We start from the raw sequence: 26,478 nt of genomic DNA on the forward strand, positions 1-26,478 counted from the left end.
TTGGTCCCTATATTTTCAAAATTCACACTTTTAAGTTTGATTTTTCACTAAATTCTTACTCTCGTCTTGGACGTCAATGTCTATTAACTAACTTAAAATAATTATTAAAGTGAAAATCTGAAAGTAATTTCAATAATGATGAGGAAATAGCGAAACTTAACTAATTATAATTCTTTTAATTTTTTAAAATTAATTAACATACCTAATATAAAAAATTGAAAGTGAATATTTAGTAAAACTCGAAGTTAAATGTGTAAATCTTGAAACATAGATACAATTTGCAACAAAGGTCAACTCAATAATGTAATTATAACATTACATATTTATGAGCTAATGGAAAATCAAACTCAAAGTTTAAGTATGAAAAAAAGTAACATTTTAAAATCTAGTGACCAATTAAAAATTAGACCTAATAACAAAATATTTTTGCTCATGGAAGATTCAAAGGAAATTATCAAAAATAGCAAAGTTTTTATCTTACAAAGCTAGCAACATTTTTTAAAACTTGTTCAAATAATTTTTCTCATTGCATCTTTAACTTTTTATAACTCATTGATTGTTTTGGACATGTAATCTCGACTGCTATAGATTATACCAAGATTTTATTAATTTTTCAAATTTATGTAATCTTACCAAATCTTATATCAAATCATATATATTTTCAGATTCTCTCCAAATTTAGCCAAATATTACATCAAAACATTACATAATTTTTCAACTCTTTAACCCAATTTCTAATTTCTAAATGAATTTACTAATTATCCAAATGAATTTTTAGATGTATCTCAAATGATTACATTTTTATTTTTAAATTTTAGGAAAGATTAATTTTTTTTTTCAAAAAAATTAGGCAAGATATGAAAAATATATAAAATCTTGATATTAATCTCGAATCTCACTTAGACTGGTGTATTATCATGCAGATTAATACCAAGATTTTATATATTTTCTATATCTTACCTAATTTGTTGAATTTTTTTTAATATTTCTCCAAATATAAAAATCAAAATGCAATCATCTATATGAAAAAATATAATTGGTAAATTCATTTATAAAAACTTAGGAATTCATATAATTATGGAAATAGAAATGTTAGAAAAATCATATAAGAATTTGAGATAATATTTGGTAAAAATAACCAAATTCGAAAAAAAATTTAAAATATATAAATTTTGGTATAAGATTTGGATATGAGGAAAGTCCTAAATTTCGGTGATAAAAAAGTTATTTAAACGAATTTTAAAAAATGATGCTAATTTTATAAGATAAAGATTTTTAACGTGTTATTTATGACAATTTTTCGAGAGTATAGGTGGTGGTGGTGAGCTGATTAAACGAATGAAAAACCATCCGGGTCGGGTGGATTTCCAACATTTCCCGGGTTAGTCGGGTCATCTTACGAACCGAAAACTCGCACGCTTGAAATTAGGCACGCGTGAGAGACAGAAGGAGTGGAGTTACTCCTCACACACTTATCACGCGTGCGAGGTAAAAATAAATAAATAAATAAATAAATAAATAAAATTGTTGCGGGAAGGGGGGGTTGGGAAAAAGCAGGTGCTGCCATTAATGCAATTTGGTTCTTCTTCTTCTTCCTTCTCAAAAACTTTTTTTTCTTCTCTCGACTAGCAGATCTGTCCGTCTGGTGGGTCCATTCAGACAGCTATTACTTGAGCTGCTTTCGTCCCCACACACTTTCAAGCTCATTCATGGCTTCTCTACTCTCCTCTCTTTTCTCTCTCTTATTCCCTCTTTCTATCTCCCCATCTTCTCAATTCCTTCACTCACTCAACCACTACCACTCCTCCAATCCCAATTTTGATGCTTCTTAATCCCTTTTCCCTCTCTTTCCCTCTTATTCTCTTCATTCCCACTTCCAATTCTCTCTCCACCTGCTTCTTTGCAACTCACTGAAACTGGAAACTGCACTTATAAACATTTTAAAATGGAAGAGAGGTTGTTTTTTAAGCTGGGTTTCCATGCCTTTCTTCTCCAGGTGTTACTGCTTCTTCTATGTGAGTGTTCCCACCTTTTTTTTTTTGAACGTTTTTCTATGTGGGGTTCGCCTCTTTTTCCTCGATCTGTTGGCTTTTCTTCAGTTTGTTGTTATTCTAGTGCTGGGGTTTAGCAAATTTGTTCTGTTGGGGAAATGTCGTCTTTAATTTCCTATAATGTTTCTTTGGTTTGAGAAAATAATATGAATGTGCTTCGAAAATTTAACCATTACTAGCTTCTGCTATGTGGTTGATAACGTGCTCCATCTCTGCACTTCTTTCTCGACTTTCTTGATTTGCTTATTTCTTTGTTATTTATTCATTGGATAGGATTGATGAATTTTCCTTATATAAAGAAACAGCTCTTGATACCATATTTTGCTCTGTTATTATTAACTGAACTTTTTTTCTTCATCTCTCATTTAATTTACGGTTAGATTAAATGATTAGTCACTCAGCTGTCGTTGTTGTGCTAATGGGTAGTATGCATATTCTTTTGAAGGAGCTCATGATATAAGCAAGATCTTGTTGGGTTCAATTTTAAATTTATAACTCGAGTATATATGGAAACTGTGGCGTAGTGATTTAACTCAGGAATTTATGTTACCATGTTGGCTTAAAAGAAATATTCGGAGCCATGGTCTGGATTTTTCTATCTTGACACGTTAGTCTTAGCCTTGTTATTTATGTAGAATACAGAAGTTAATGTAACAGAAAAATGAGTTGGGAACATAATTTTAAGCAAGAAAGGAAATCCAAACCCAAAGCTTGTATGTTGTCTTGCCGAGATAATGTTACTGTATACTGAGATACAAATGGAACAGTAACTGTGAATGAAAAATATAGAGACTGAAGTTATTGAAAGATATGTGTATAAACATATTGAGAGTATTCAAATAGTTGAGCTAACCACCTAGCTGTTTCACCGGAGTAACTTCTTAAAAGAGTGATTTTATATTCTTTTCACATGTAATTATTTTTAGATAGAGTGATGTTGTGTTATCTATTAAAATGGAATATGAAAGCAGCATGAAGCTGTTGATACTTGATAGCATCTTTGGATTTTCCTGTACTCGTACCACCAAAGTAGGTTCTACAACCATTCCTCTCCCATGATTTTCTTGGAGATGAGTTTTCCAAGGTATCCGTTGAAATTAGTGAACTAGCTCCTCCACTTTCTTGTGTCATTGTCAATATATTATCCATGTTTGGTATCTCATCACATGGCAATAAAACCCATCAATGAACATTTTTGCTAAGTCCTCTAAACACAATTGCGTCCCTGAAATTAGAATATTTATGCCACTTTAAACTGCAGATTTCCATGAAGCTAGCTGCATCCCATCAACTTATCCAACACGGCACCTGTCAAACGAGAAACCAATGGATGATATGTATCCTGTGATTGCTCCAAGTGGGAATCCAAAGCCATTCATTCCTCTCCTTGCCCCTTCTCCATTGGTACCCTTCACAAATACCACCGTTCCAAAGTTATCAGGTTTATCACTTTTTATAATCAGTTTTAATCTATTGTATACTTGATGTTAATCATTTTCTAGAAAGAGGGCTTTTAATGATTTTCATTGACTATTCTTTTCAATTTAATCTCTCATTTTCCTTGCAGGACAATGTCTGTTGAACTTTTCTGCAACTGAAACTTTGATGAGTATGACTGCTATAGATTGTTGGGCCCCTTTTGCAAAACAAATGGCCAATGTTATTTGTTGTCCACAGTTGGAAGCTACTCTTGCTATCCTTATTGGTCAGTCCAGTATAGATACTAATGTTCTTGCTTTAAATGGGACGCTTGCCAAATATTGCCTCTCAGATATTGAGCAGATTTTGGTGGGGCAGGGTGCAAGTGAACGACTTAGACACATATGCACAGTTCATCCAGCCAATCTCACTGAAGGATCTTGTCCGGCTAAAGATATTAGTGAATTTGAGACCACCATCGATACCTCTAAGTTGCTTGCTGCATGTAATAAAATTGATCCTGTGAAAGAATGCTGCAATGCAATCTGTCAGAATGCCATTTCAGAAGCTGCTACAAAGATAGCAATGATATCTACAGATTTCTTGGGTATGCCTGGATCTCAAGTCTTGCCTGAACAGTCAGCTAGAGTTCGTGATTGTAAAACTATTGTCCTCCGATGGCTAGCAAGCAAACTTCACCCTGCTAATGCCAAGGAGGTTCTTAGAGTACTGTCCAATTGCAATGTCAATAAAGGTGAGCTTGAAAATGTTTTTTTTTATTTTTCTTGAAAAGATTGAAAATGAATTTTTTCAAACAGAGATTTATGAAATTCTTGTGATATCACTATTATAATTCATCACATCTCTATGTATTTGTTGATCCTATGCCATTTTCCTTTTTGGTCCATGCCCACAACATTTTTAATTTTTTTAAAAGTAGAGTTTGCTTCTCATCTTCACGCTGGTTTGTTAATTGTTACCACTCCCTGTCGATGCTATTATTTTTAGCTGCCACATTATCATATTTGCACACTCCTTCACAGATTTTCTGTGTGTGCTATTCTCAGTTTGTCCACTGGAATTCCCTGACATGAAATATGTTGCCAATGCTTGTGGGAATGCGATCTCTAACAAGACAGCTTGCTGCCTGGCCATGGAAAGCTATGTAACGCATCTGCAAAAGCAGAGCCTGGTTACCAACCTGCAAGCTTTGGATTGTGCTACAGCATTGGAAATGAAATTACGAAAGTCAAATATTACCAAGGACGTGTATGGCCTATGCCATATAAGCCTTAAGGATTTCTCCCTTCAAGGTTTGTAGCTTCAGTCCTCTTATATTTCTAGATTTAAAGAATTCCTTCTTGAATAATTTCATATGGATTCTAATACTTTTTTCCTTTCTTGCCCATGTTATAACCTGATAATGGATCTACAACTTTGAGAATCTCAGTTGGAAATCAAGGTACTATTTCAAGACATACATTCCTGACATGCTAAAGAAACGATAGTCATCATCTATAAAAATTTACTTTTTCCATATTCCTTCAAGCCAATCTTTGACTACATCATTGGCTTTTGTTGCCTTAATAATTATTAGAACACATACCATTGGGTTGTTTTCATGTTTTTAACCACAAAAGTATCGATGTCAATGCATAGCTAGCAAATACAGAATTTTAGCCAATTTCGAAAATTCAAATGGCTAAGTTATGGCCCTCACATTCACTTTCTTTGACTTATATTATCCTTCTTGCCAGAGTTTGGATGCCTTCTACCAAGCCTGCCTTCAGATGCCATATTTGATCCATCTTCAGGTATCAGCTTTGTTTGTGATCTGAATGACCATATACCAGCTCCATGGTCTTCTACATCCCAAATGACAGCATCATCATGCAATAAGAGTAAGACACTTTGTTTTTTACTTCCAGTATAGGGTATGGGGATTAAGTATAGTCCCTTAATCAGTTTTCCCATCTTTATAAGAAAATTTCAATGTATTCTTTTCTTTAATTTCTAATTGCTTACCTGTTTTTTGGATTGCAGCTATCAAAATTCCTGCACTTCCTGCAGCAGCATCTGCTCAAAGTGGTACTTATATTCTTCAACTGCCATCGAATTTCTCTACAATAACTGAATACACTCCAGTATTGTGACTAATGGTCAACTTGAAAGAGTCGTTTAATTTCTTTTTCATTTCTTTTTCTTAACACCCATTTTAAAATAGTTTTTTAGTTGACCCTATCTGTGGTATATCAGTTTGTCTAGGTTAAATCTTACCATTTTACATATAAATAGCCCATGAAACCTACTATTATACCATATACTAACTTCCATTACCAAACGAGTCATGTCACTGGTTTTTTACTAGTCACACTACTAATGCCAATTGGGATGTGTTCCAATTGAAGTTTGAACTATATCCAGTATATTGAATTTATTACCATGCTTTAGGGCCTGACATCAGAGAGTTATTTAGGTATAGTACCTAAGTCAAATAAGAGAAAAAGTACCTAACATAAGAGAAAAAGTTTTCAGTGGATCCGTGAGAGTTATTAGGTATAGTACCTAAGTCAAAAAATGCACATTTTTGTTAGGTTGTTTGACACATTCAAAGTGCCTTTATGTTGAATCTGAATTGCGTTGCAGGCCTTTATAATGATGGTGTTCTACATGTCTTGCTCATTGCTTTCTCAGTGACCCTTATGATGCTAATTTAGCTTTTTTATTGCTCACTTTGGAGAAGACTGTCAGTCAAGTCATCAAAAACAGATGCCATTTTTAAGAAGCTTATGACAGAGTCTTGTATCCTCAGAAGTTTGATCCTTGTGAATAGTTTTCTAGATGTTCTAAATATGGGAGAAATTTGAGTTGGGAAAATGGTTCCAAATTCCTATTTGTTCATTCTTGCTTGTTAATGTAATAAAAAAAAGTTTTGTAAAGATATAGTAGGAAAGCTGAGCAGAGTGGTGCAGCGTTTGGGATCTCTTTGTATATTTGGATTGCCATCAAAAGAAGCAAAGATGGTTTTGTTTTTCTTTATGCTATATGGTTAAATTAATCATTGTGTTATGGTGGCTCAAAAATTGATATCCTTATGTTGCCCTCATTATCAACCATAATTATCCCAAGGAAAATTTCTTTATGAAAATGTGAGTCTTAATTTGATGGCAATATTGCTCAGCTACTTTTTTCTTTAAAGGTGTAAGTTCAAATACTTGTACCAATGAATACTTATTGGTTAAATTATACAAGATACTCTTAAATCTTGAGATCAATTATGTCTCCTAAACTTTAAAAGTTTGAAATAGTAAAAAAATTTGAGATGAATGGCCATTGAGAATTGACGATGTCTTTTCAGATGAAGTGATAGAAAATGATGATGTTAATCTTCTATACAGTTGAAATTGAGTTGTAAATGATGTTATATATATCTTTCAAATTTTATAAAAACTACCCATTTTTGTTTTTGGAAAAACTTATCAGTTCATGGGTATTCTTATGATTGATTTCAAATTGGAGAGACCATATGAAAAATTTCAAATTTTAGATGAAAAAAATTGAAACTCGTTCCAACATTTCTAAATATTTGGTATTATTTAAGAAGAAAGTATCATAAAAATCTAGAACTAATCTTCAATAAGGAACTCCCAAACAACTTCTCAGAAACACCAGTAATCATAAAAGAGAAAAACTGCTTTACTGAATCATTTACCTTCATTTTCATTTCCTTTTTCCGTTAGAGGCAGCATTAAGAAACTCTCCATCCATGGAAACAAAAACCCCAACAAGCAATTCTCTCTTCAAACACAGAACTTCACAAAACAAAGAGAAGAAGACAAATATAGAACTGTAAAATCCTAAACTCAAGTAACCAAAGTAGGAAAAGCCAAAGTTTCCACCTTGGGTCCTCCAAATAACCTCTTACAAGTTCTAAGCTGTCCAAATTGCTTGCAAATCCCAATTCTTGCTGTGGACAAACTCATTGACATTGTCTTCTTCAGCTTCTTCAACCTCCTTCCAATCCTTAACTTAAACTTCCTTATTCTGATTCTGAGACATGAGGGTCTTCTCTTGCTGCCATTGTTGGCCTGCTCCATTATCTTGTAAATCAAGAACTGAGCTTGTCTATGCTTTTTCTCATCTGGGTCTTCTTTCTCCATCCTTGAATAACCACTGTTTTTCCACATTGTCACTAAAGCACTCATATTTTCTCTGCCAAAACAGAGCCTTTCAGAAACAGAGCAATTTCCAGAGAGAAATGGTGTGAAGCCAGAATCAAACATATAGATTCATTTCACAATGCCCTTTCCTTTTATATTCATAAAAGAGAATGAGAGAGAAAGGCATGTACATGGTTGTGATTTGTTAAATCCAAGAAAAAGTTAAAAGCAGAGCAAACCGTCCATGCGTCATTCCTCCTTCACCAAAAACCTACTCTTATTCTTTTATAAATATAAATTATTCTTAAGGTTTATATATATATATTTTTTTTTTTAAGATTAGACTTGAATCTCATGGAATGGCTTGAATATCTTATCTGACGCTTCAAACAACCAAGCATGATGTCTAATGTAAGTTATATTTAGAGGAATGAACGACCAAGCATAATAGCTAAAAAATGTAAGTTGTATTCGTACTTATGTTATTTGTCTTATTTATGTTTTTGGCTAAAGATTTAGTAGGATGTGCTATATAATCTCTCTTACTCTATATTTTCTCTCTAATAAAAAACTGCTTTCTCTTTTTGTCCATAGACGTAACTAACACATTGTTATCAAACTACATAAATCTCTGTATCAATTTCTCTACTATTTATGTTTTTTATTCTCTTTATTTATTGATTTCATAACACATGATAAAGTTTAAAATTTTTAAATTTTGGTTTATTAGAGTGAACTGAATTATTGTGGTGTCATTTTTGAGGCTTCTCCTAGTAATTCTATGGTGGTTGAAGAATTTATTATATTTAATAAGATTCGACTTTCATAAAATATTTTAAAGTATGCGGAGGCTTAGAAAAATTAAAAATTGATAATGTCAACCACATTTATGGGACTCAATTATATATGTAAATGGAAATAGTAAACCAAAATGATCATTTATTAACGAAGAAAACTTCAGTTTGTTATTTTGGACTCTGCAATAATTATTTTGTTAATTTTTCATCAATCTCTATACTCAGATATGACAAGAAAAGAATTTTGATTTGGGTCATTGTGTAAAGCATGTGATTGAATAGGCTGGATAATCATGCTTTTGGAAACACATAAATTATTGCATTATTGCATATAACCTATGGTTTGGCATTGAAAATAAACATATAATAAACTAAATAATTCTTGTAAAAAACTATGAACCATCTGCCAGTAGAGTCAGCAAGTAAGCCAAGCCGTCCGAATGAACAGACAATGAACCTACTTTGTGGATCCATGTGGCAATATTTAATTCGTCTCATCGGTCACCAGCTGGTGAGATTTAAAGTCAACAGATCGGACGTGTGAAGGTTGTCATGTGTAGAACAGACAGAGACCTGGCCGATGCCTGCAGGTTTCTTGAAGAGTCAGCTTCCCCCACGGCCAAAAGATCAGTAAGAATTATTGAAAATCATTGAAAATTGTTTATGCTTTCATTTATCGGGTTTCCATTATTAGCCTGATTCCGAGTCGTTTTCAAATCTCGTCCATTATCTATCTTTACAATGCTATGATGTAATTTATCTTAGAAATACGACGGGAGGTTCACAATGGTTTGATAAAGAAAAGATCATGGATATAAAAGCAAGGACAACTCTTTCTAATGAATCAAAATCATGCTCTGACTTGGTCATGTCAGTAAAATCTCTCTTACCTTGCTACAACCATATTATTATGAATCAACAATAAAAGAAAGCGAGAAAAAGAACGTAAACATTAAAGCAATTAACACAAAGACTGCTTTCAAACATTAAATGGGTAAAGAAAGAGTGCAGTTTATTATTAGAGAGAAATATCATAATACAACAACAAATGCACCTCTAGGATTAGAGGATTTATCAACGCACCCTTTCAAACTCTAGGGGCAAACTCATAAATAATGCATAAACAAATACAAATTAGGCTTTGGGCATGTTGGTTATCCGAAGCGTCAGATGACAAAATCAAAGTATTCCAATATATGCTCTGGTGCCACTTGACAAGACAATTCATGGATCTCCACAATTCTATGATATTATTCATTTTGGACACAAGTCCTCCAAACTTTGCTTTTGGTTTCATGGTAGTTTTCACTTCACTTCAAACTAAGGTGGTGTAAATCATTTGATGTGAAATAATATTCGTATTGTTGGCGTCCATCTTAATATTAAAGATATTGACTTGGAAATAAAAGTTTATGCGTCCATGTTCAATGAGAATGGAGCATAGGATCCTCATCCATTAATATACATTTACTTTTTTTCCACAATGAATGGTTCAGAATAAACTCATAAGGAACATAAAAAAAAAAATGAAAGTTGACCAAATGTTAGAGCTTTCAGCGTCAGATTCCAGACTAAAAAGTATCGAGAGTTTTGACAAATTTTTATTTTGTATTTGCTTTCTTCTTCAAGCATGTCGTCTGCAGGCATGCTTCTTATTTTTTTCCAAATAAACAAGCAAAGTTAGTAAAGGATGATGTCTGTTTGATGTTTAAGGGCCAAATGGCATTATATTTACTTCCGAAGTCATTGACTTTTAAGTATGTTGATGTTTGCAATGACACAGACACAGTAACCTTGGATCTGTAAAGAAAGATTATGTTTTTCTAATGTACATGTCAAGATTATTATTGAAAGATTATGTTTTTCTAATGTACATGTCAAGATTATTATTGAAAGATTTATGTTTTTCTAATATACATGTCAAGATTATTATTGAAAGATTATGTTTTTCTCATGTACATGTCAAGATTATTATTGATTAATATTTGCTACAGTAATGAAGAAGCAAGAACATTGTTTTGTTACAGGCCCGTTAGACAAGATTTGATTACAAGTGGCAACTAGATTCTTGTTGAACTGGGAATTGCTTGAATGGATAATGTTCCGCTCTGTTCCGTTTGTTTTGGGTTTAGAAACACTAACTAGATTCATGAATCCTTCCCAGATAAATTGAATCTAGGTCAGTTGTCTTTATCTCTACCCAATTCATGAACCCCATTTGATAAAAATATTTATCAACAGTGTAGTTTTTAAGTGGAGTTTTCATCAAGTTAGATCTGAGATTTGTCTAAACTCAGAAATCCAACTCTTTGTAGTTGATGTCACAAATAAAACAGTAATTGCATTAAGTTATACCTTAAGACTAATAATTAAATGTATCACAACATTTCTAAAGATTTGTAAATATAGCAAAAAAATTATTGTTGATAGACTCCAATCAAGAATGTAGTCATCTCTGAATTTAAATATTGTTATATTTACAAATTCTTTTGTATTATGCTATATCTACAATATTTTGAGTCTGATTACTATATTTGCAACGGTTCAGATGTCACTAGATTAATAATAAGTGAAAATTTTATATATGAACAACAAGTCTGTCTGGCAGACCTCGATTTGTAGCTAACAAATCCCCACTACAAGTTGATTGAACATTCAGAAGTATTTACGTTCTGCTTGTGTCCTTAAAGGCAGAAGTAGGTAGTCTAGGCAGGAGGATGAAGGCTTGTGAGACTGGTAATGCTAAATGATCTAAAGCTTTCTCAAGAGGATATATATTTTTTAGTTTCTACTTAACCCACTGATCCTTCAAGCTTCAAGCTCATGAGTTGGTTCACCTCGGCACCAAACTCATCAGGCAGTTCGTTGAAGACGTCACGACAGAATCCGGATATCATGGCAGCCATGGCCTTCTCATAGTCTATTCCTCTCTGCTGAAAATAAAACAACTGATCTTCACCAATCTTGGAGGTACTGGCTTCATGTTCGATGCGAGCTGTGGGATTCTTCACCTGTTAGAAATGAGATTGTGAGTTATTTTGATGACTAGAAAGATTTGAGAAATAAAATTAGCACAAATTAAGAATTTCATCTTATCCCTACAAGAACCACACATATCTTTTTCAAGACGATTTGTAAATCTACTAACAAATATTTTCCCATCTATTAAAGATTTTTTTTCCATTATTGCAATTTGCAAGTTTCAAAATCAGTTCAAGCACCTCCCAACTAATCTAACTAGACAAACATTGATCCGACAACGAGAGGTAGTACTTGAGATCCTAAACAGTTGGTTTATAGTTTGAACCTCCCCTGGTGGCTGTCTATTACCACTTTTACACTAGCCTCCCCCCCCCCCCCCCCCCCAAAAAAAAAAAAAACACCCCGAAACACCCAAAAAAGACTCACCACAGGCCCACACCAAACACAGTAGATTCTAGACAAGAATTTCTTCAGAACTGACAAGGATAAAGAACCCTCTATTTCAAGAATCAAATTAAAGATAGTATACCATCAATATTATGTATATGTACTTAAAAGTTCATAATGATGAAGAAAACTATGTCAAGAATGCCCAAGTCATTTCGTGTAGACAGAAACATAAGCTGCCCATTCGGTGCCAAGTCTTGAAGTCATGAAAGTAAAACAAGCGCTTGATAGATAAAGATGGCACTGGCAACGAATGCATGACAAGATTTTCATTTTCTGGAGAAATTTCAGAGAAACCTTGCTATTACTTCCAAATTGTTTTCTCAAAGAAAAGCAAACAGTCAGTAGTTACTTCTTGTTCATCAGTGGCTTTAACCATAGAACGAGAAAAAATTGAAATATCATTTCTTTAGTTTTTTTGGGACAAAGGCGTAATTAGAATAGTTGTAGTGATGTAATGTTAGAGAAACTTCCGAGACGTTGCTGTTTCAAAAGAAGAGTACAATGGCGATTTGAGACACTTTGAACTGTTGGTATGGTAGGAAACACTTGGGGTCAAAGTTTTAAATAATATGCTGTTTTCGAGGACGAATATCTCAAAGATTAGGCCAATAGGAAAAAAAAACTCAGTTCACCACTTCTCTTTGAACTTACAATCGGATTTGATATATATTCATAATGCACGAGTAACACCATGCATATAAATGGATAAAGGAAGTATGATTACATGTGCAAGTCTTTGGGCACATTGGAGTTTCTAGTCCGAATTCTCTGATAACCCTGAGCAACTACCGTATCTAGTAATCCCACCACCACATACATACACAAAACAAAAATGAAGAGGAATACATACAATAGAAAACCATCAGCCCTCCAGATTTAAATATTCACGGTACCATGCACAATCTAGGAACCAAATATATAAAGCTACTGAGGGTAAATCTAATGATAATTGAAAACAAACAAATCATAACATCAAAGGGAATTACCTGGATGTATGGGTAAGTGTTAGCAGCAGCATTGTCACCAATGAGCATTGAATCGCATTGTGATGAGTTCTTAGCATTATCTGCTTTGGATTGAACCTGAACAAGCCCCCTATAACAGTTCCTTGAGTTTCCAGCAGAAATACCTTTTGAGATAATTCTACTCCTTGTATTCTTTCCTTTATGTATCATCTTTGTACCGGTATCTGCCTGTTGATAATTATTCGTCAGCGCTACCGAATAGAACTCGCCAACAGTATCATCACCCTCCAAAACAACACTAGGATACTTCCAAGTAATGGCAGAACCTGTTTCTACTTGTGTCCATGATATCTTAGAACGATCCCCAGCACAAAGGCCACGTTTTGTTACAAAATTATACACCCCCCCTTTTCCTTCTTCATCACCAGCATACCAGTTCTGAACTGTGGAGTACTTAATCTCTGCACCTTCAGCACAATACAATTCAACCACCGCAGCATGAAGCTGATTTCTATCATAGGAAGGCGCTGTACATCCCTCCAAATACTCTACAAAACTCCTGTCATCAGCAACAATCAAAGTTCTCTCGAATTGTCCAGTTTCCAACGCATTGATTCGGAAATAGGTCGAAATCTGCATCGGGCACTTTGTGTCCTTGGGTATATAACAAAATGATCCATCGCTAAACACCGCCGAGTTCAGTGCAGCATAAAAGTTGTCCTCGCTGGGCACAACTCTACCCAAGTACTTTCTAACTAAATCAGGATATTCCTTAATTGCCTCTGATATGGAACAGAAAATCACACCTGCTTTTTCTAGCGTCTTCCTATGAGTAGTAGCAATTGAAACACTATCTAGAACAGCATCAACAGCAACATTAGCTAGACGGTTGCGTTCATTTAATGGAACCCCGAGCCTATCAAAATACATAAGCAGCTCCGGGTCGGCCTCATCAAGGCTATTCAAAGTGGGTTTCTTCTTAGGGGCAGAATAATAACATACATCTTGAAAATCAATTGGTGGGTATCGATTATCAGACCAAGTGGGTTCTTTCATCTTTAGGAATTTCTCAAAAGCATTCAACCGAAACTCAAGCATCCAATCGGGTTCTTCTTTTAGGGACGAAATCAACCGAATTGTTTCCTTGGAAAGCCCTTTCGGAATCGAAAACGAATCGATATCCACAGTAAATCCAAATTTCCTATCGTAATCGCGGTTACGAAGAATATCCTGAATTTTCTCATCAGTAGTGGTAGATGAAGGAGAAGGCTTACCGGAGTTGGCAGTTTTGGGATCGTATCCAACATCTGCTCGGACCCTGAAGGGCTTCGACTTCGAAATCTTCAAGTTAGCGATTCTGGGAGTCTGAAGCTTAGGGATTGAGTCTTTCTGTAATTCCCAAATGGGCTGATGAGAAAACCGTGAAATTCCATTAGCTAACAGAGAAGCCATGGATGATAGATAGAGCGAGAGAGAGGAGAGTCGATGCGATGCGCAGCTAAAATTCGTGGCTTAGGCTAAAGCTAAAGTGGACGAAAATCAGTGTTTATTTTCTGGCCATAATTTTGGCGTCTTTCTTTCTTTGTACATCTTCGACAAATGGCAACCGGAAGCGATTGTCTTGTGGGCAACACGAGCCTTCAGATTACGGGTTTACTCTCAATATGCCGGTGTCTTTCATTTTACCATTTTTTTTTTTTTTTTTAATATAAATAGTGTGATAAAATTTCGGTTTCGATTAATATTTTTTAAAAAAAGTTATAAAAATAATAATTCAAAAAAATCAATTTAAATTAGGATATCTATATTTTATGATTTTTATATAAATTAACATACCTATTATTCATATTAGTGATAATTTATTGCTTAAATATTATGTTGAAAATTTTTCACAACTATTTACAGGATTATATATATATATATAACACCGATAGACACTAATAAACGTCTATCAGTGTCTATCACATCAATCAATTGTAGACTTTTATCACAGATAGATACTAATATACTTTTTTCAGCCTCTATCAAAATTTTTTTGCTATTTTGTGTAAATATTTTCCCTTATTTTTCTATTTTTAAAAGTTCCACTATTATGTTTCGTGGATTTTTATGATATAATGAAAAAATTAAATCACCCTCATGCTAATGAAAATGTGGAAATATCGACATGTCAACAGAAATTTAATACCATGGTTACTCTTAACCCAAAACAAAAGGGCGAAAAAAACAAAATAAAAGGGCAAAACCCCCCCGAAAATATGCAAATACAATTTAAGTTTAATTAAAATTTGGTCCTTTTGAAAAAAGGTTATAATTTAGTGTTGATAGGACTTTTTAAATAGTTTTTATAATTTGATAAAATTTTCGTAGTCTTTAGTCCTTACCATAGTGACTATTATGAGTAAGTATTTATCAAATTATATGGACTAGATTCTATTTTTTTCAAATCATAGGAACCAAATTTATAATTTAACCTATAATTAGTTGGAATTCCTAATTCTAATCTCAAAAATCAAAACAACTACGGCTCATTTGGCAAAAAGTTTTTGTTAATAACCTTGAGATCCGAAGTTAGATGCTTCACTCACATATTATAAAAAAAGAAAAAATCTTTTCCAAAATTTTTAAAAATTATTTACACAATAGAATTTTGGAAAAAATGCTAAATTTAAATTTATTTAAATTGTCAATTTTATTCTTAAAATATGAAATTTGCGTCTATTTGGTCCATAAACTTGTAAATTTTCATATTTAGTCTCCAAACTCTTGAATTTTAAGATTTAATATTTCATTAGACATCAGATTCAAATTTGTATCTAATAAATCAATTAAGGCTAATATTTTTAGTCTTTGAAGTTTCAATTTAGTTTTTGTTTAGCCATGGAAATTTAAAAAATGAGATGTTTCATCCCTAAAGTTTGAAACTAGGTTCAATTGGTTTGAGTAAAACAGAAAAATCAACTTAGTCTATAGACTACCAAGAAACTATTTAGAACTTAATTTCAAATTTCAAAAGCCAATTGAAAAATAAATTCATACATCGAAAACTGAATAACAATCAAACACTTGTTTGTTTATTGTTTTTATTTAAAAATATTAATCTCAAATTGATTTGATTAATTGAAATTGTTTCATAGAAACTTTAAATACGAAGCATTTTAACCACTCTGAAATCACTCAAAAATCACTCTAAGTCTTTTTTTATGCCTAAAAAATGGCTTGGTCTCAATCATAAATGACTGATCGTGCCTTTTATGAATACTAGCCATTATTCAATAATACATTTTAAACTATAGTTGTATAGTATTCATTCTTTAAGATTAATAAGCATTTAACTGTTTGTAAACGTCAATTAACAACTCCTATCAATAATTAATGTACATCAGAAACAACTATAATCATGTTGTCATTTTAGAGATCTAAAGTTTTGGGTCAACGAATATGTATCAGAACTAAAAGAATTGAAGAACTCACTTAGTACATCAAACCATTGACATAAAAAATGCAATGAACCCCAAAAAAATCCTACAAATTAATAAATAAGATCAAACAGTAGTGGTACTAAGATAAGACCACATGAAAAAAGTTCATACCACAATCATGCAATGTATATACCAACAAAATTCTGCAATTAAATGGTATTGGACAATAGTTGTAGTACCATGTTAACATCATGCTGCACCATTTTCTCACAAGTACTGAAAACATAAACGAAAAAAACAAAACAAAACCCCACAGTAACCATAAATTTGCTATTGTGAAACTTCATCTTTAGGATAAATGGATGAATAACTTAACAGTATTTAAATCAGTAGAAAATGCAGTGCTCAAACGCAAAGGCACAGTGCCTCCAGATTCTCATCAAAAGACCAAAAAAAGTAGTGTTTGAAGTAAAATAAACGACATAAAGTACACAATAATAAAAATTCTGCGGGAAAACATGACAATGTTTAAAAAAAGAAAAAGAAAAAGAAGATATTTTATGTCATCAAAGAGTTAAGGTAGAAAAGAAAATAGGAAAACGAAGAGTTCTTCAGGATGGATGGGCGGGCTGGAATGGGGAGGTGAAATAACTTCTCAAAATCTTTGACGATTCAGTCGGGAGAGGCCAAAGCAAGTGAACAAAACTTCAAATCTACATGTATCCTCCTTGCTGCTGCTGCTGTGGTTGCTGCGGCGGTGGCTGCTGGTAATTTCCATAGCCACCATAGCCACTGTAGAACATATTAGGGTCCTGAGGAGCTGGAGCATAGCTATAGTTTTCGTATCCTTGCCCATACCCATAATAGCCACCTCCATTCCACTGGTTAGGATCCGCCTGTGGCTAAAAAGATGAAGCAATATGACTAATCATTCAGAAAGAACTATATCTAATAACCATCAATGACACGAGAAGAGTACAATACTACAACCTGTTTATTTGAAGGACTACGTCCCCAAGAAAGTCTAATGTTCTGCCCACCAATTTGTGTTCCATTTAAAACGCGTAATGCTTCCTCAGCACAGTTTCTAATAACCACCAAATGAGTCGCCACCAATTCAAGGGAGATTAAGATATTAGGGTACATTCTTTAGAATTACTGAGCCATTTCGTAGTTTTGAAAGGAAAATAATACTAACCTATCAGAAAATTGAACAAAGCCACATCGTTTGCCTACAGGTATCTTTACATGTACCAATTCCCCATACTGACCAAATACTTGTCTCAAGTGATCGTCTGTGACATTAGCATCCAAATTACCCACAAATATCTGCAATATATTTCAGAAGTTAGAAAACGCAAATAAAATTAAATGACAAAGGAAAAAAGGTCAAGAACCCACAGTCGTATTGTTTGGATCATTCTCATTCTGAGCTCCTTGAGGATTCTGATATGAAGCTGCAATAAGTAAAAATTAAATCTACATGAATTTGCTCTTTAACTTGAACTAAACAGTTCAGCAGTTATCATATTTTATAAACACTTTTCTAGAACACACAGTAACCATCATTCTGCAAAAACCCAAGCTTGCATAAATATTATACATGAGAAATAAAAAACAAAAACCACAAGGAAGACCTGCATAACCACAGGTTAAAGTGTTCTCTTCTTATAACATATCTTAAAGTCAAACCTCCAACCAAACCCTTTCATAGCTTGTTGGCTTTGTGGGAGAGTTTTGAATTTCAGAATCACACTGGTTGAAATGGTTCAATGCAACCTAAAGCGATGTATGAGGGGTAATATTGTTGTACTCATATTGTGCAACCACAAAGGATGCCAAAAAAGACGAGAACTACAAAATTTGCACAAAATTAGGGAAATAAACTAGAAAATATAACGTGTCCCTGAAGAAATATAAAACTAGAAAATAGTTCAAAATAAAGTTTTAGGTGCCAGCAGCTCTAAAGAAGACATTTCCTTTAAGCAAAGGAAAAAGCAGTTTGAACCTAACTATATTAGTGAACTAAGAACAGAGGAAAAAGAAGGAAACAGAATGCCGAAGGAAAAGAAAAACCAACATCATTTGGCACCTGCTAATTTTCTTATCCAAATGAAGAATATTAAAACCATCTTTTAATGTGAACAATGAGTCAGATTGTTCAGACCAGCAAGGTAATTTATTTTATTCCTTCAAAGTCTAATTAAAAGGAAAGCCCAGAAAAAGCCATCATCCCACTCCCCCAATCAAAATTTGCTAATTTCGTCTTACACCTTTCTTTCAATAAGGAATGTATTTCATGCCTAAAAGGATCGAAGCACGGAACTGCACAACTCCATCCATAAAGGCACACAAGCAGTAATATGTGTATCCCAGACAGGTAAATATTTTTAATAAATACTTCCATATCCTGTGGGATGAGAAAATCCATAGAAAAATACACACAATTTTAAAATAAAATAAAATAAAATAAAGGTGATATTATAAAGCATTACATCACGAAAAACTCGTCATCACAAATAGCATCCCAAACTTTAGACTCGAGCAACCATATTATGCCATATTATTAAGAATCCAGCACACCTAAACTTACCCAATCATTCACATAAAAATGATTCACACCAAGAATCTGAGTGAAACATATAACAAGGCTCCAAGAAATGAAACTAGCCAAACAGTCAGATAGGATCCTATTTACAGAAGAGGTACAAACAATGTATACCTGAGCATACCTGTGTACAAATGTTAAAAGATGAATGGAATATTCCAAAGGAATGACAATGTAGAATACCGAGCTACAGAACAAAAACTAGTAAGAAATAAGACTCCTATGAACCCTAAAAACTAGTAAGAAATAAGACTCCTTGCTGACCAAAATTCATTTGCAGGTAATGGATTAATCATTTAAACGAGATTGGATAATCAAATACTGAAAAGAAACAATAGGAAGGCAAAACCCATAAACCCTAAATGTTAGGAGATGAAGGACAAGCACAACCCAAGTAGCCAGTTATAGCTGCTATACCTATTGACCTTTCAATAATTAGTCTGGTTAAGGAACCTACGTTTCCTAAACTTCTAAAAAAAAATTAATAAAAATTTCTACCGGAATTAGACTGAAATGCCAGGGAGAGCGAAAAAAAATACTCATGCAAATGATAGGAAAAGCTAAACGTAGCAGAACTAAAGGTGAATTAAAAAACGTAGCATAAATATGCCACATAAAAAGAAAGAGGTAAGACATTGGCGGGAAAAAAACTGACCTAAATGGAACGACGTACTAAAGGGTAAGCATGTCAGCTGAAATCAGTAGCGGACCCCAAGCTGACAGAGCCTTTTGACACCCTGCTTAAAGAAAAGAGGAGTTTTATAAGTTTATGAATCCTTTTTATAGTACTCATAGTGACCAAAGCTGGAATTGGAAGTGCACGAAGGAAAAGGCATGAAAGGCTACTATTCTTCCAAGGCATAACGAAGGGGGAATTAAAATGCTAGAAAACTAGAAATTAAAGTAATGGAGAGGATCTAAAGCCGGACAGAAAATAAAGATCGGATTACATCTTGGCATATTGAAAGCAAAATGCATGCCAAAACACTAATCAGTAAACACAACCGACACATACATACGATGAATGAATGATGGAGACATATTCCATACAAAATTTAATGCCCTGTTTTTCATTTAAAGTTTTCCAGTATGGGGGGAAATTCATATTTACTTTTCGCAAACTGCTGACCGCCAGAAGTGTTCTTGTTAGCTGCTGGACCAATTCGCATGGGCCTGGATGAACAGATAACACCATTCATCTCAGTCATTGCCCGCATTTGTTCAGATTCGTCCCCGAACTTAACAAACCCATAACCCTTAGTGCGTCCAGTGAGCCTATCAATCACAACTTTAGCACCCTTAACGGAGTTATAACGTGCCCTAAATGTTTCTTGTAGCACGTAATCAGTAACATCACCAGCCAAATCTCCTACAAAAATCGTGTAATCAGGAGAGTCATCTTGACGCTTCTCCCCTGCTGATGCCCAGTTCAATCTAAAATTTTGTGCCCCATTGGGCATTGCGGTACCATTATACGTTTGAAGTACTCTTTCTGCAGCTGGACGGGTTAAAAACTCAATAAATCCGTAACCCTCAGACTGGCCGGTCTGCTTATTCCGAATGACTTTCACAGAGGAAACCTGGAGATATAAACAATGTTAATTCTAAACAAGAAAGAAAAAATAAAATTCGCAACCTCTTTTTATCCACCAAGATTACATTGCAATAACATGCGTGGTCACAAATCTTAATGAAATCAACCTAATAATCGTAAAATTAAAAATTTCCCACAAACAACGATAAAAAATAAAAATAAAATAAAAACAGAAATACACAAGATCTAAACAGGGGTGGCGTTCTTTGACGTACCTCGCCTGTATGAGCAAAACAATTAAAAATATAGTTCTCGTCCATCCAGTACTGCAAGTCTCCGATCCAGAGCGTACGGACCTCATCGGCGCTGGCTGGTTGAGGCGGTTGGCCCTGTGGCGAACCGGCCTGCGGCTGCTGAGGCCACATCTGAGAAACAGGCTGCGCTTGAGGCGGCTGAGGTGGCATCATCATGTACGAAGGTTGCTGTTGCTGGTACTGAGGGGCCTGGTGAGGCATGTTGTGAGGGACAACACCAGGAGCAGGCTGCATCTTTTCAGAGGAGAGGTACAAAATTTCCTTACTGTAGAGAGAAGGAGAAAGAAGAAGAGAGTTTTTGGGTGTCTCGTATGAACAAAGAGAAACCCTAACCCTAAAAGCCGAGAAGAGGCAAAGGGCGGTAACAAAAAGGAAGGGAATCGGAAGGAATCGTTTAGATTTATCTTTTTAGAAAAGGAAAAGGAAATATTTTTTCTTTTTTTTTTTTTGAGATACGTTTTACTTATCTGAAAGCTTTGAGGCCGTGATTTTAGAACATTGGGCCCCACATCCAGGTCTAACGTCGTATTGACGCTCGCCAATGCGACCAATCAAGAAGCGAGCTCATGGAAGTCCAGAAGGTACCAACCACACTCGATTATTTGGGTTTTCTTTTTCTTTTTTTTTCCTATTATCAATTGACGAACCATTTTTCAAATTTCAATATCATAAGCTGACTTATTCCAATCTCCAATAATGTCCGGAAAATACTTTTCACAAGAAAACTTCCTTAGAATTGATTTTCATTAGAATTAATCAATTTTAGAAGATTTTTAGGCAAACTTTATCTTTTCTTATGAAAAGTTAGACATTGATCCAAAATTGAACAAAATTTGCAGTTTTAGACGTTAATCCAAGTCTAAATATTAATGGATGAAATAAAAATTTCTTCCTCTAACCAATTGTTTTTATGAATTCATTTAAGGCACAAAATTGGATGTGGAAATTGATGGTAAATGATCGACGAATACACCTTCAATATTGCAACATAAAATAGAATTCAAACAATTCCAAAACTCGAACGTTTGGGTTCAATGACAATCAACTCCTACAGTAATAATACAAAAACTGTGTAGCAAAAAGTTTCAAGCCAGAATAAGTCAAATTGGCTAGATCAGCACCAGAAGGAACATAAGTAGTAAGTAGTAGTTCACCCACGTACAGCTTATAACATGGATTTAAGATCATTCAACTCGCTACCATGATAGATATGATCATATAGAGAAAAAAAAAACAAATAACACAACACGCAAAACCTCTAACACCAAATACAACACACAAGTGACATCAAGTCAACGAAGTCATACAGAATATTTGTTCAGAATAAGATGAGAGTAATATCTCCAAAATCTTCTACAAATGATAAAAGCAGAAGTTCCGGTCTCATTTGAGGGGAGAGTTCGGGGACAGAAGAAATAGAACTTGTCATCTACATATATCCTCCTTGTTGCTGCGACGGCTGCTGTGGTGCTGGTTGCTGGTAGTTCCCATATCCACCATAGCCACCGTAGAACATGTTAGGATCTTGGGCAGCTGGAGCATAGCTATAATTTTCATATCCTTGTCCATATCCATAATATCCTCCTCCACCACCTCCTCCATTCCACTGATTAGGATCAGCCTGGGGCTGTAAATTTACAACAGAGGTTTATAAAGCTATATTATTTGCTTTAATGAATACGAGAATATAAGTGAAGCACAATACTACTACCTGTTTGTTAGAAGGACTACGGCCCCATGAAAGTCTAATGTTTTGCCCACCAATTTGGGTTCCATTCAAAATGCGCAAAGCTTCCTCGGCGCAGCTTCTGAAATAGTAATAAAGAAACAAAATACACTACTCATGAGCAAACGAACACCAAATGTTCGGAATGGGGGGAGGTGGCATGAAAGGTTCTGAAAATACCAACCTGTCTGAAAATTGAACAAAGCCACATCGCTTGCCTGCAGGTATCTTAACATGCACCAGCTCTCCATACTGACTGAATACTTGCCTCAAGTGCTCATCAGTGACATTAGAATCCAAATTTCCCACAAATATCTGAAACAAGATTAAAAAAAACAACTCATAACTACGCCCATAAGATTATAATGCTATTGAAAATTGCTGAAGTACCCACAGTTGTATTATTTGGATCGTTCTCATTCTGAGTCCCTGGAGTACTCTGGTATGAAGCTGCATTCGAAAATATTAAACTAAAATGACATATTCTATCAACATGAACTAAAAAATCCAGCGTTATCATTTTTCCTAAATAAGATGCTGTTCTCAATGACACTTCAACTTAATGGTGTCATTATCATATCACTTCATCACTATGGTGAATAATAGAAATAAACAGTTAAACCAAGACGCATGCGAACAAAAACAAGATAAATCCAAATTACTAGCAGACGAAAGATACATGAAAAAACACATCCATTTTTTTTAATTAGAAGTAGGATTAAAAACACTAAGAAAGATGGAAATCAGTCTTATCCTGGCTGTAATAACTAATAATGAACAAAGGCAACAATTATATATATTTAGGAAAAAAAAGGTTTAAAAAAAAAAAACTAAACTCTCACGTCACCTGCCGTTTTTCTTATTCTAATGAAGAGTTTAAAATTGTCTTGAAGTGTAGATTTATTAAACCTGCAAAGTAATTATTTTTTTCCTTAAAAGATCCCATCAAACAGAAGCCCACCTATATTTCATTGAGGCTCACATTTTACGCCTCAGAGGCACACACCCCTATCCATAAGACGTAAGCCTCCTATTATTTCAGATAGGCATATGATTTGATGAACTTCTAGGCTTTCAGCTCATATCAATATGAAAACATTAACATGAAGACCAGAATACTAAACAATAGAAGACACAAAGCCAAACATAATGAATGCAAAATAACTAAGTGATTCCTTATGCTGCCCACATCAGAGGAGGAAAAATCCACATAATAATAAACAAGAGGAACTCACAAAGAAAGGGATGTTATAAAGCATCGATCTAATGAACTAATAACTAAATATCACAAAAGCCTCCGTAACTTTCAACTTGAGACAACCATATTATGCCATATTGGAAAGCTTGCAGTGCACACTAAATTATGCCAATCAATTACGTAAAATGATTCAAACCAAGAAACAGTATGGACCTTAAGACAAAAACTAGAAGAGGCAAAAGCAGCACACCGATTAATCAGCAAAACCAATCGATAGAATCCTAACCACAAGTAGGGTACATATAAAGTATAGATGAATGTAAATAGATCCAACACGTTGAAAGGAATGAGTCAATGAAATACCGAGCTACAGAATGAAAAACTAAGAAATGGAAATCCAGGCAGATCAAGAAATGTATTGAATTCTTTTGTAGGTAGTGGATTTGTCTACAGAAGTGGGATCCAACCAACAAATACTGAGAATAAAACATAGGAAAGTAAATCCCATAAACCCTAAATATAAGGAGGTGAAGGACAAGCACAACCTATATGACATACTGCAGTTGTAGAAGGAAAGCTCAGAATCAAACTGGTCTGCGACCCCAGATTCCCAGTTGTTGGAAATTTCAAAAAACCATCTAGCTAAAGAACCTAAGTGGCCTAAACTTTTTTAAAAAAAATTAACGGAATTAGACGTTGTGAAATGCCAGGGAGAAAAAAAATACCCATGCAGATGAAAGGAAAAACTAAACGTTGCAGAACTAAAGGTGAATTAAAAACCGTAGCATAAATATGCCACATAAAAAGAAAGAGGTAAGACATTGGCGGGAAAAAACTGACCTAAATGGAACAACGTATTAAAGGGTAAGCGTGTCAGCTGAAATCAGTAGCGGACCCCAAGCTGACAGAGCCTTTTGACACCCTGCTTAAAGAAAAGAGGAGTTTTATAAGTTTATGAGTTTTTTTTTATAGTAGTTACAGTGACCAAAGCTCGAATTGGAAGTACAGGAAGGAAAAGGCATGAAAGGCTACAATTCTTCCAAGGTACAACGAGGCTGGAATTAAAATGCTAGAAAACTAAAAATAAAAGTAGCGGAGAGGAGAAAAGTCCAAACAGAAAATAAAGGAGGTCGGGTTTCATCTTGGCATATTGAAAATGCATACCAGAACTCTAAACTCAACCACATATATAAAACGAATGAATAAGACGAACTATACTCCATAGAAAATTTAATGTTATGATTTTCAATAAAATGAAATTCCCCTCTGAGAGGGGGGAAGTGGTATTTACTTTTCGCATATTGCTGACTGCCAGAAGTGTTCTTGTTAGCCGCAGGTCCAATTCGCATGGGCCTGGATGAACAGAGAACACCATTCATCTCAGTCATCGCCCTCATTTGTTCAGTCTCGTCTCCAAACTTAACAAACCCATAACCTTTAGTACGTCCAGTGAGCCTATCAATCACAACCTTGGCACCCTTCACAGATGTATAACGCGCTCTAAATGTCTCTTGTAGCACATAATCAGTAACATCACCAGCCAAATCCCCAACAAAAATAGTGTAATCAGGAGAGTCATCTTGTCGCTTCTCCCCTGCTGATGCCCAGTTCAATCTAAAATTTTGTGCCCCATTAGGCATCGGGGTGCCATTATACGTTTGAAGTACTCTTTCTGCAGCTGGACGTGTTAAAAACTCAAGAAAGCCGTAACCCTCGGACTGGCCAGTTTGTTTGTTCCGAATGACTTTCACGGAGGAAATCTGGGAATACATACATCATTAATTCTAAAAAAAAGAAAAAGAAAGAGAAAAATATATATAACCAATTCCTATCCACCAAGATTACATTGTAATAGCATTTCAAAAATCTTTCACTAACAGATATACAATAAATACTAATCCACGCATGATCCGAACTGGGGGTAGCGTTATTTGACGTACCTCGCCTGTATGAGCAAAGCAATTAAAAAGATAGTTCTCGTCCATCCAGTACTGCAAGTCTCCGATCCAGAGCGTACGGACCTCATCGGCGCTGGCTGGNTTAAAAATATAGTTCTCGTCCATCCAGTACTGCAAGTCTCCGATCCAGAGCGTACGGACCTCATCGGCGCTGGCTGGTTGAGGCGGTTGGCCCTGCGGCGAAACGGCCTGCGGCTGCTGAGGCCACATCTGAGGGACAGGTTGGGGTTGGGGCGGTTGAGGCGGCATCATCATGTAAGGAGGTTGCTGTTGCTGGTACTGAGGGGCTTGGTGAGGCATGTTGTGTGGGGCAACACCAGGAGCAGGCTGCATGGTTTGGAAGAAGAGAGGGATGAAAGAATTTGTTAAATGTGAAACAAGGAAGAGAGGTTGGGGATCTCGTTGAAGTCGGAGAAACCCTAACCCTAGATGTCGGAAACAGGCAAGCCGCGAGCGAGAGAGAAACGAAAGGGAAGGAGATTGCTGGGATTTTATTTCATTACCAATTGAGACACGTTATCCGAAACAGCGTGGAGACCAGGATTTCTAGATTTTGGGCCCCACATTTATCATCTGTCCATTATCGTACTGCTTTTCTTGAATTGGCCCAATCAACCACCGAGCTCATGCAATTTCAAATGCTTCCGACCACACAGTATCACTTTGGTTAATTAGCACAATCTAATCATCCTCAATTTCTTTTTTCTTTTTTCTTTTTTCTTTTTTCTTTTTTCTTTTTTCTTTTTTTTAACACAATAGGGGTTAGCAAAAATGGAACCAGATACCTCTGGTTCGTTATGTTCCCTTTAGCTATTATGGTCAAATTAGATCAATTAGATCAACTAAATCAACTTTTCTTTTCTTTTATTTCGATCATATGGAGGAGTTGAGAGA

General features: G+C 34.8%; 4 protein-coding genes across 7 annotated transcripts; 1 reads left to right on the plus strand and 3 right to left on the minus strand.

The window, feature by feature from the left end:
• Positions 1-1,548: 1,548 nt before the first annotated feature.
• LOC120083254 (uncharacterized GPI-anchored protein At1g61900) lies at positions 1,549-6,553 on the plus strand. Its single transcript, XM_039038927.1, has 8 exons — positions 1,549-2,015; positions 3,313-3,492; positions 3,619-4,224; positions 4,538-4,783; positions 4,921-4,932; positions 5,228-5,371; positions 5,514-5,558; positions 6,117-6,553. Exons 1-8 carry the CDS (start codon positions 1,946-1,948, stop codon positions 6,185-6,187), a joined length of 1,374 nt encoding a protein of 457 aa, XP_038894855.1. The 5' UTR covers positions 1,549-1,945; the 3' UTR covers positions 6,188-6,553.
• A 4,403-nt stretch (positions 6,554-10,956) lies between these two features.
• Positions 10,957-14,445, minus strand: LOC120083116 (UPF0051 protein ABCI8, chloroplastic). The gene is made up of 2 exons (XM_039038673.1): positions 12,846-14,445; positions 10,957-11,438 (listed from the first exon to the last, which is right to left on the minus strand). Exons 1-2 carry the CDS (start codon positions 14,274-14,276, stop codon positions 11,220-11,222), a joined length of 1,650 nt encoding a protein of 549 aa, XP_038894601.1. The 5' UTR covers positions 14,277-14,445; the 3' UTR covers positions 10,957-11,219.
• Positions 14,446-16,579: 2,134 nt separating this feature from the next.
• LOC120082906 (polyadenylate-binding protein RBP45) lies at positions 16,580-21,123 on the minus strand. 3 transcript variants are annotated; one of them, XM_039038312.1, is made up of 6 exons: positions 20,664-21,123; positions 19,966-20,434; positions 17,648-17,703; positions 17,445-17,575; positions 17,234-17,333; positions 16,580-17,148 (listed from the first exon to the last, which is right to left on the minus strand). In XM_039038312.1, the coding sequence occupies exons 1-6, from the start codon at positions 20,934-20,936 to the stop codon at positions 16,960-16,962; spliced, it is 1,218 nt and encodes a 405-aa protein (XP_038894240.1). In that variant the 5' UTR covers positions 20,937-21,123; the 3' UTR covers positions 16,580-16,959. The 3 variants fall into 3 exon arrangements, with proteins under 3 accessions (XP_038894240.1, XP_038894242.1, XP_038894243.1); XM_039038314.1 differs by having other exon boundaries at positions 17,237-17,333; positions 20,664-21,122; XM_039038315.1 differs by having other exon boundaries at positions 16,580-17,142; positions 17,237-17,333; positions 20,664-21,121.
• A 675-nt stretch (positions 21,124-21,798) lies between these two features.
• Positions 21,799-26,073, minus strand: LOC120082905 (polyadenylate-binding protein RBP45-like). Of its 2 annotated transcripts, none has more exons than XM_039038310.1 (7): positions 25,726-26,073; positions 25,567-25,647; positions 24,918-25,386; positions 22,823-22,878; positions 22,613-22,743; positions 22,411-22,510; positions 21,799-22,329 (listed from the first exon to the last, which is right to left on the minus strand). In XM_039038310.1, the coding sequence occupies exons 1-7, from the start codon at positions 25,915-25,917 to the stop codon at positions 22,132-22,134; spliced, it is 1,227 nt and encodes a 408-aa protein (XP_038894238.1). In that variant the 5' UTR covers positions 25,918-26,073; the 3' UTR covers positions 21,799-22,131. The 2 variants fall into 2 exon arrangements, with proteins under 2 accessions (XP_038894238.1, XP_038894239.1); XM_039038311.1 differs by having other exon boundaries at positions 22,414-22,510; positions 25,726-26,072.
• Between the last annotated feature and the right edge of the window lie 405 nt (positions 26,074-26,478).

This window comes from Benincasa hispida, chromosome 8, assembly GCF_009727055.1.
Source record: "Benincasa hispida cultivar B227 chromosome 8, ASM972705v1, whole genome shotgun sequence".
In the NCBI taxonomy this organism is placed as follows: domain Eukaryota; kingdom Viridiplantae; phylum Streptophyta; class Magnoliopsida; order Cucurbitales; family Cucurbitaceae; genus Benincasa; species Benincasa hispida.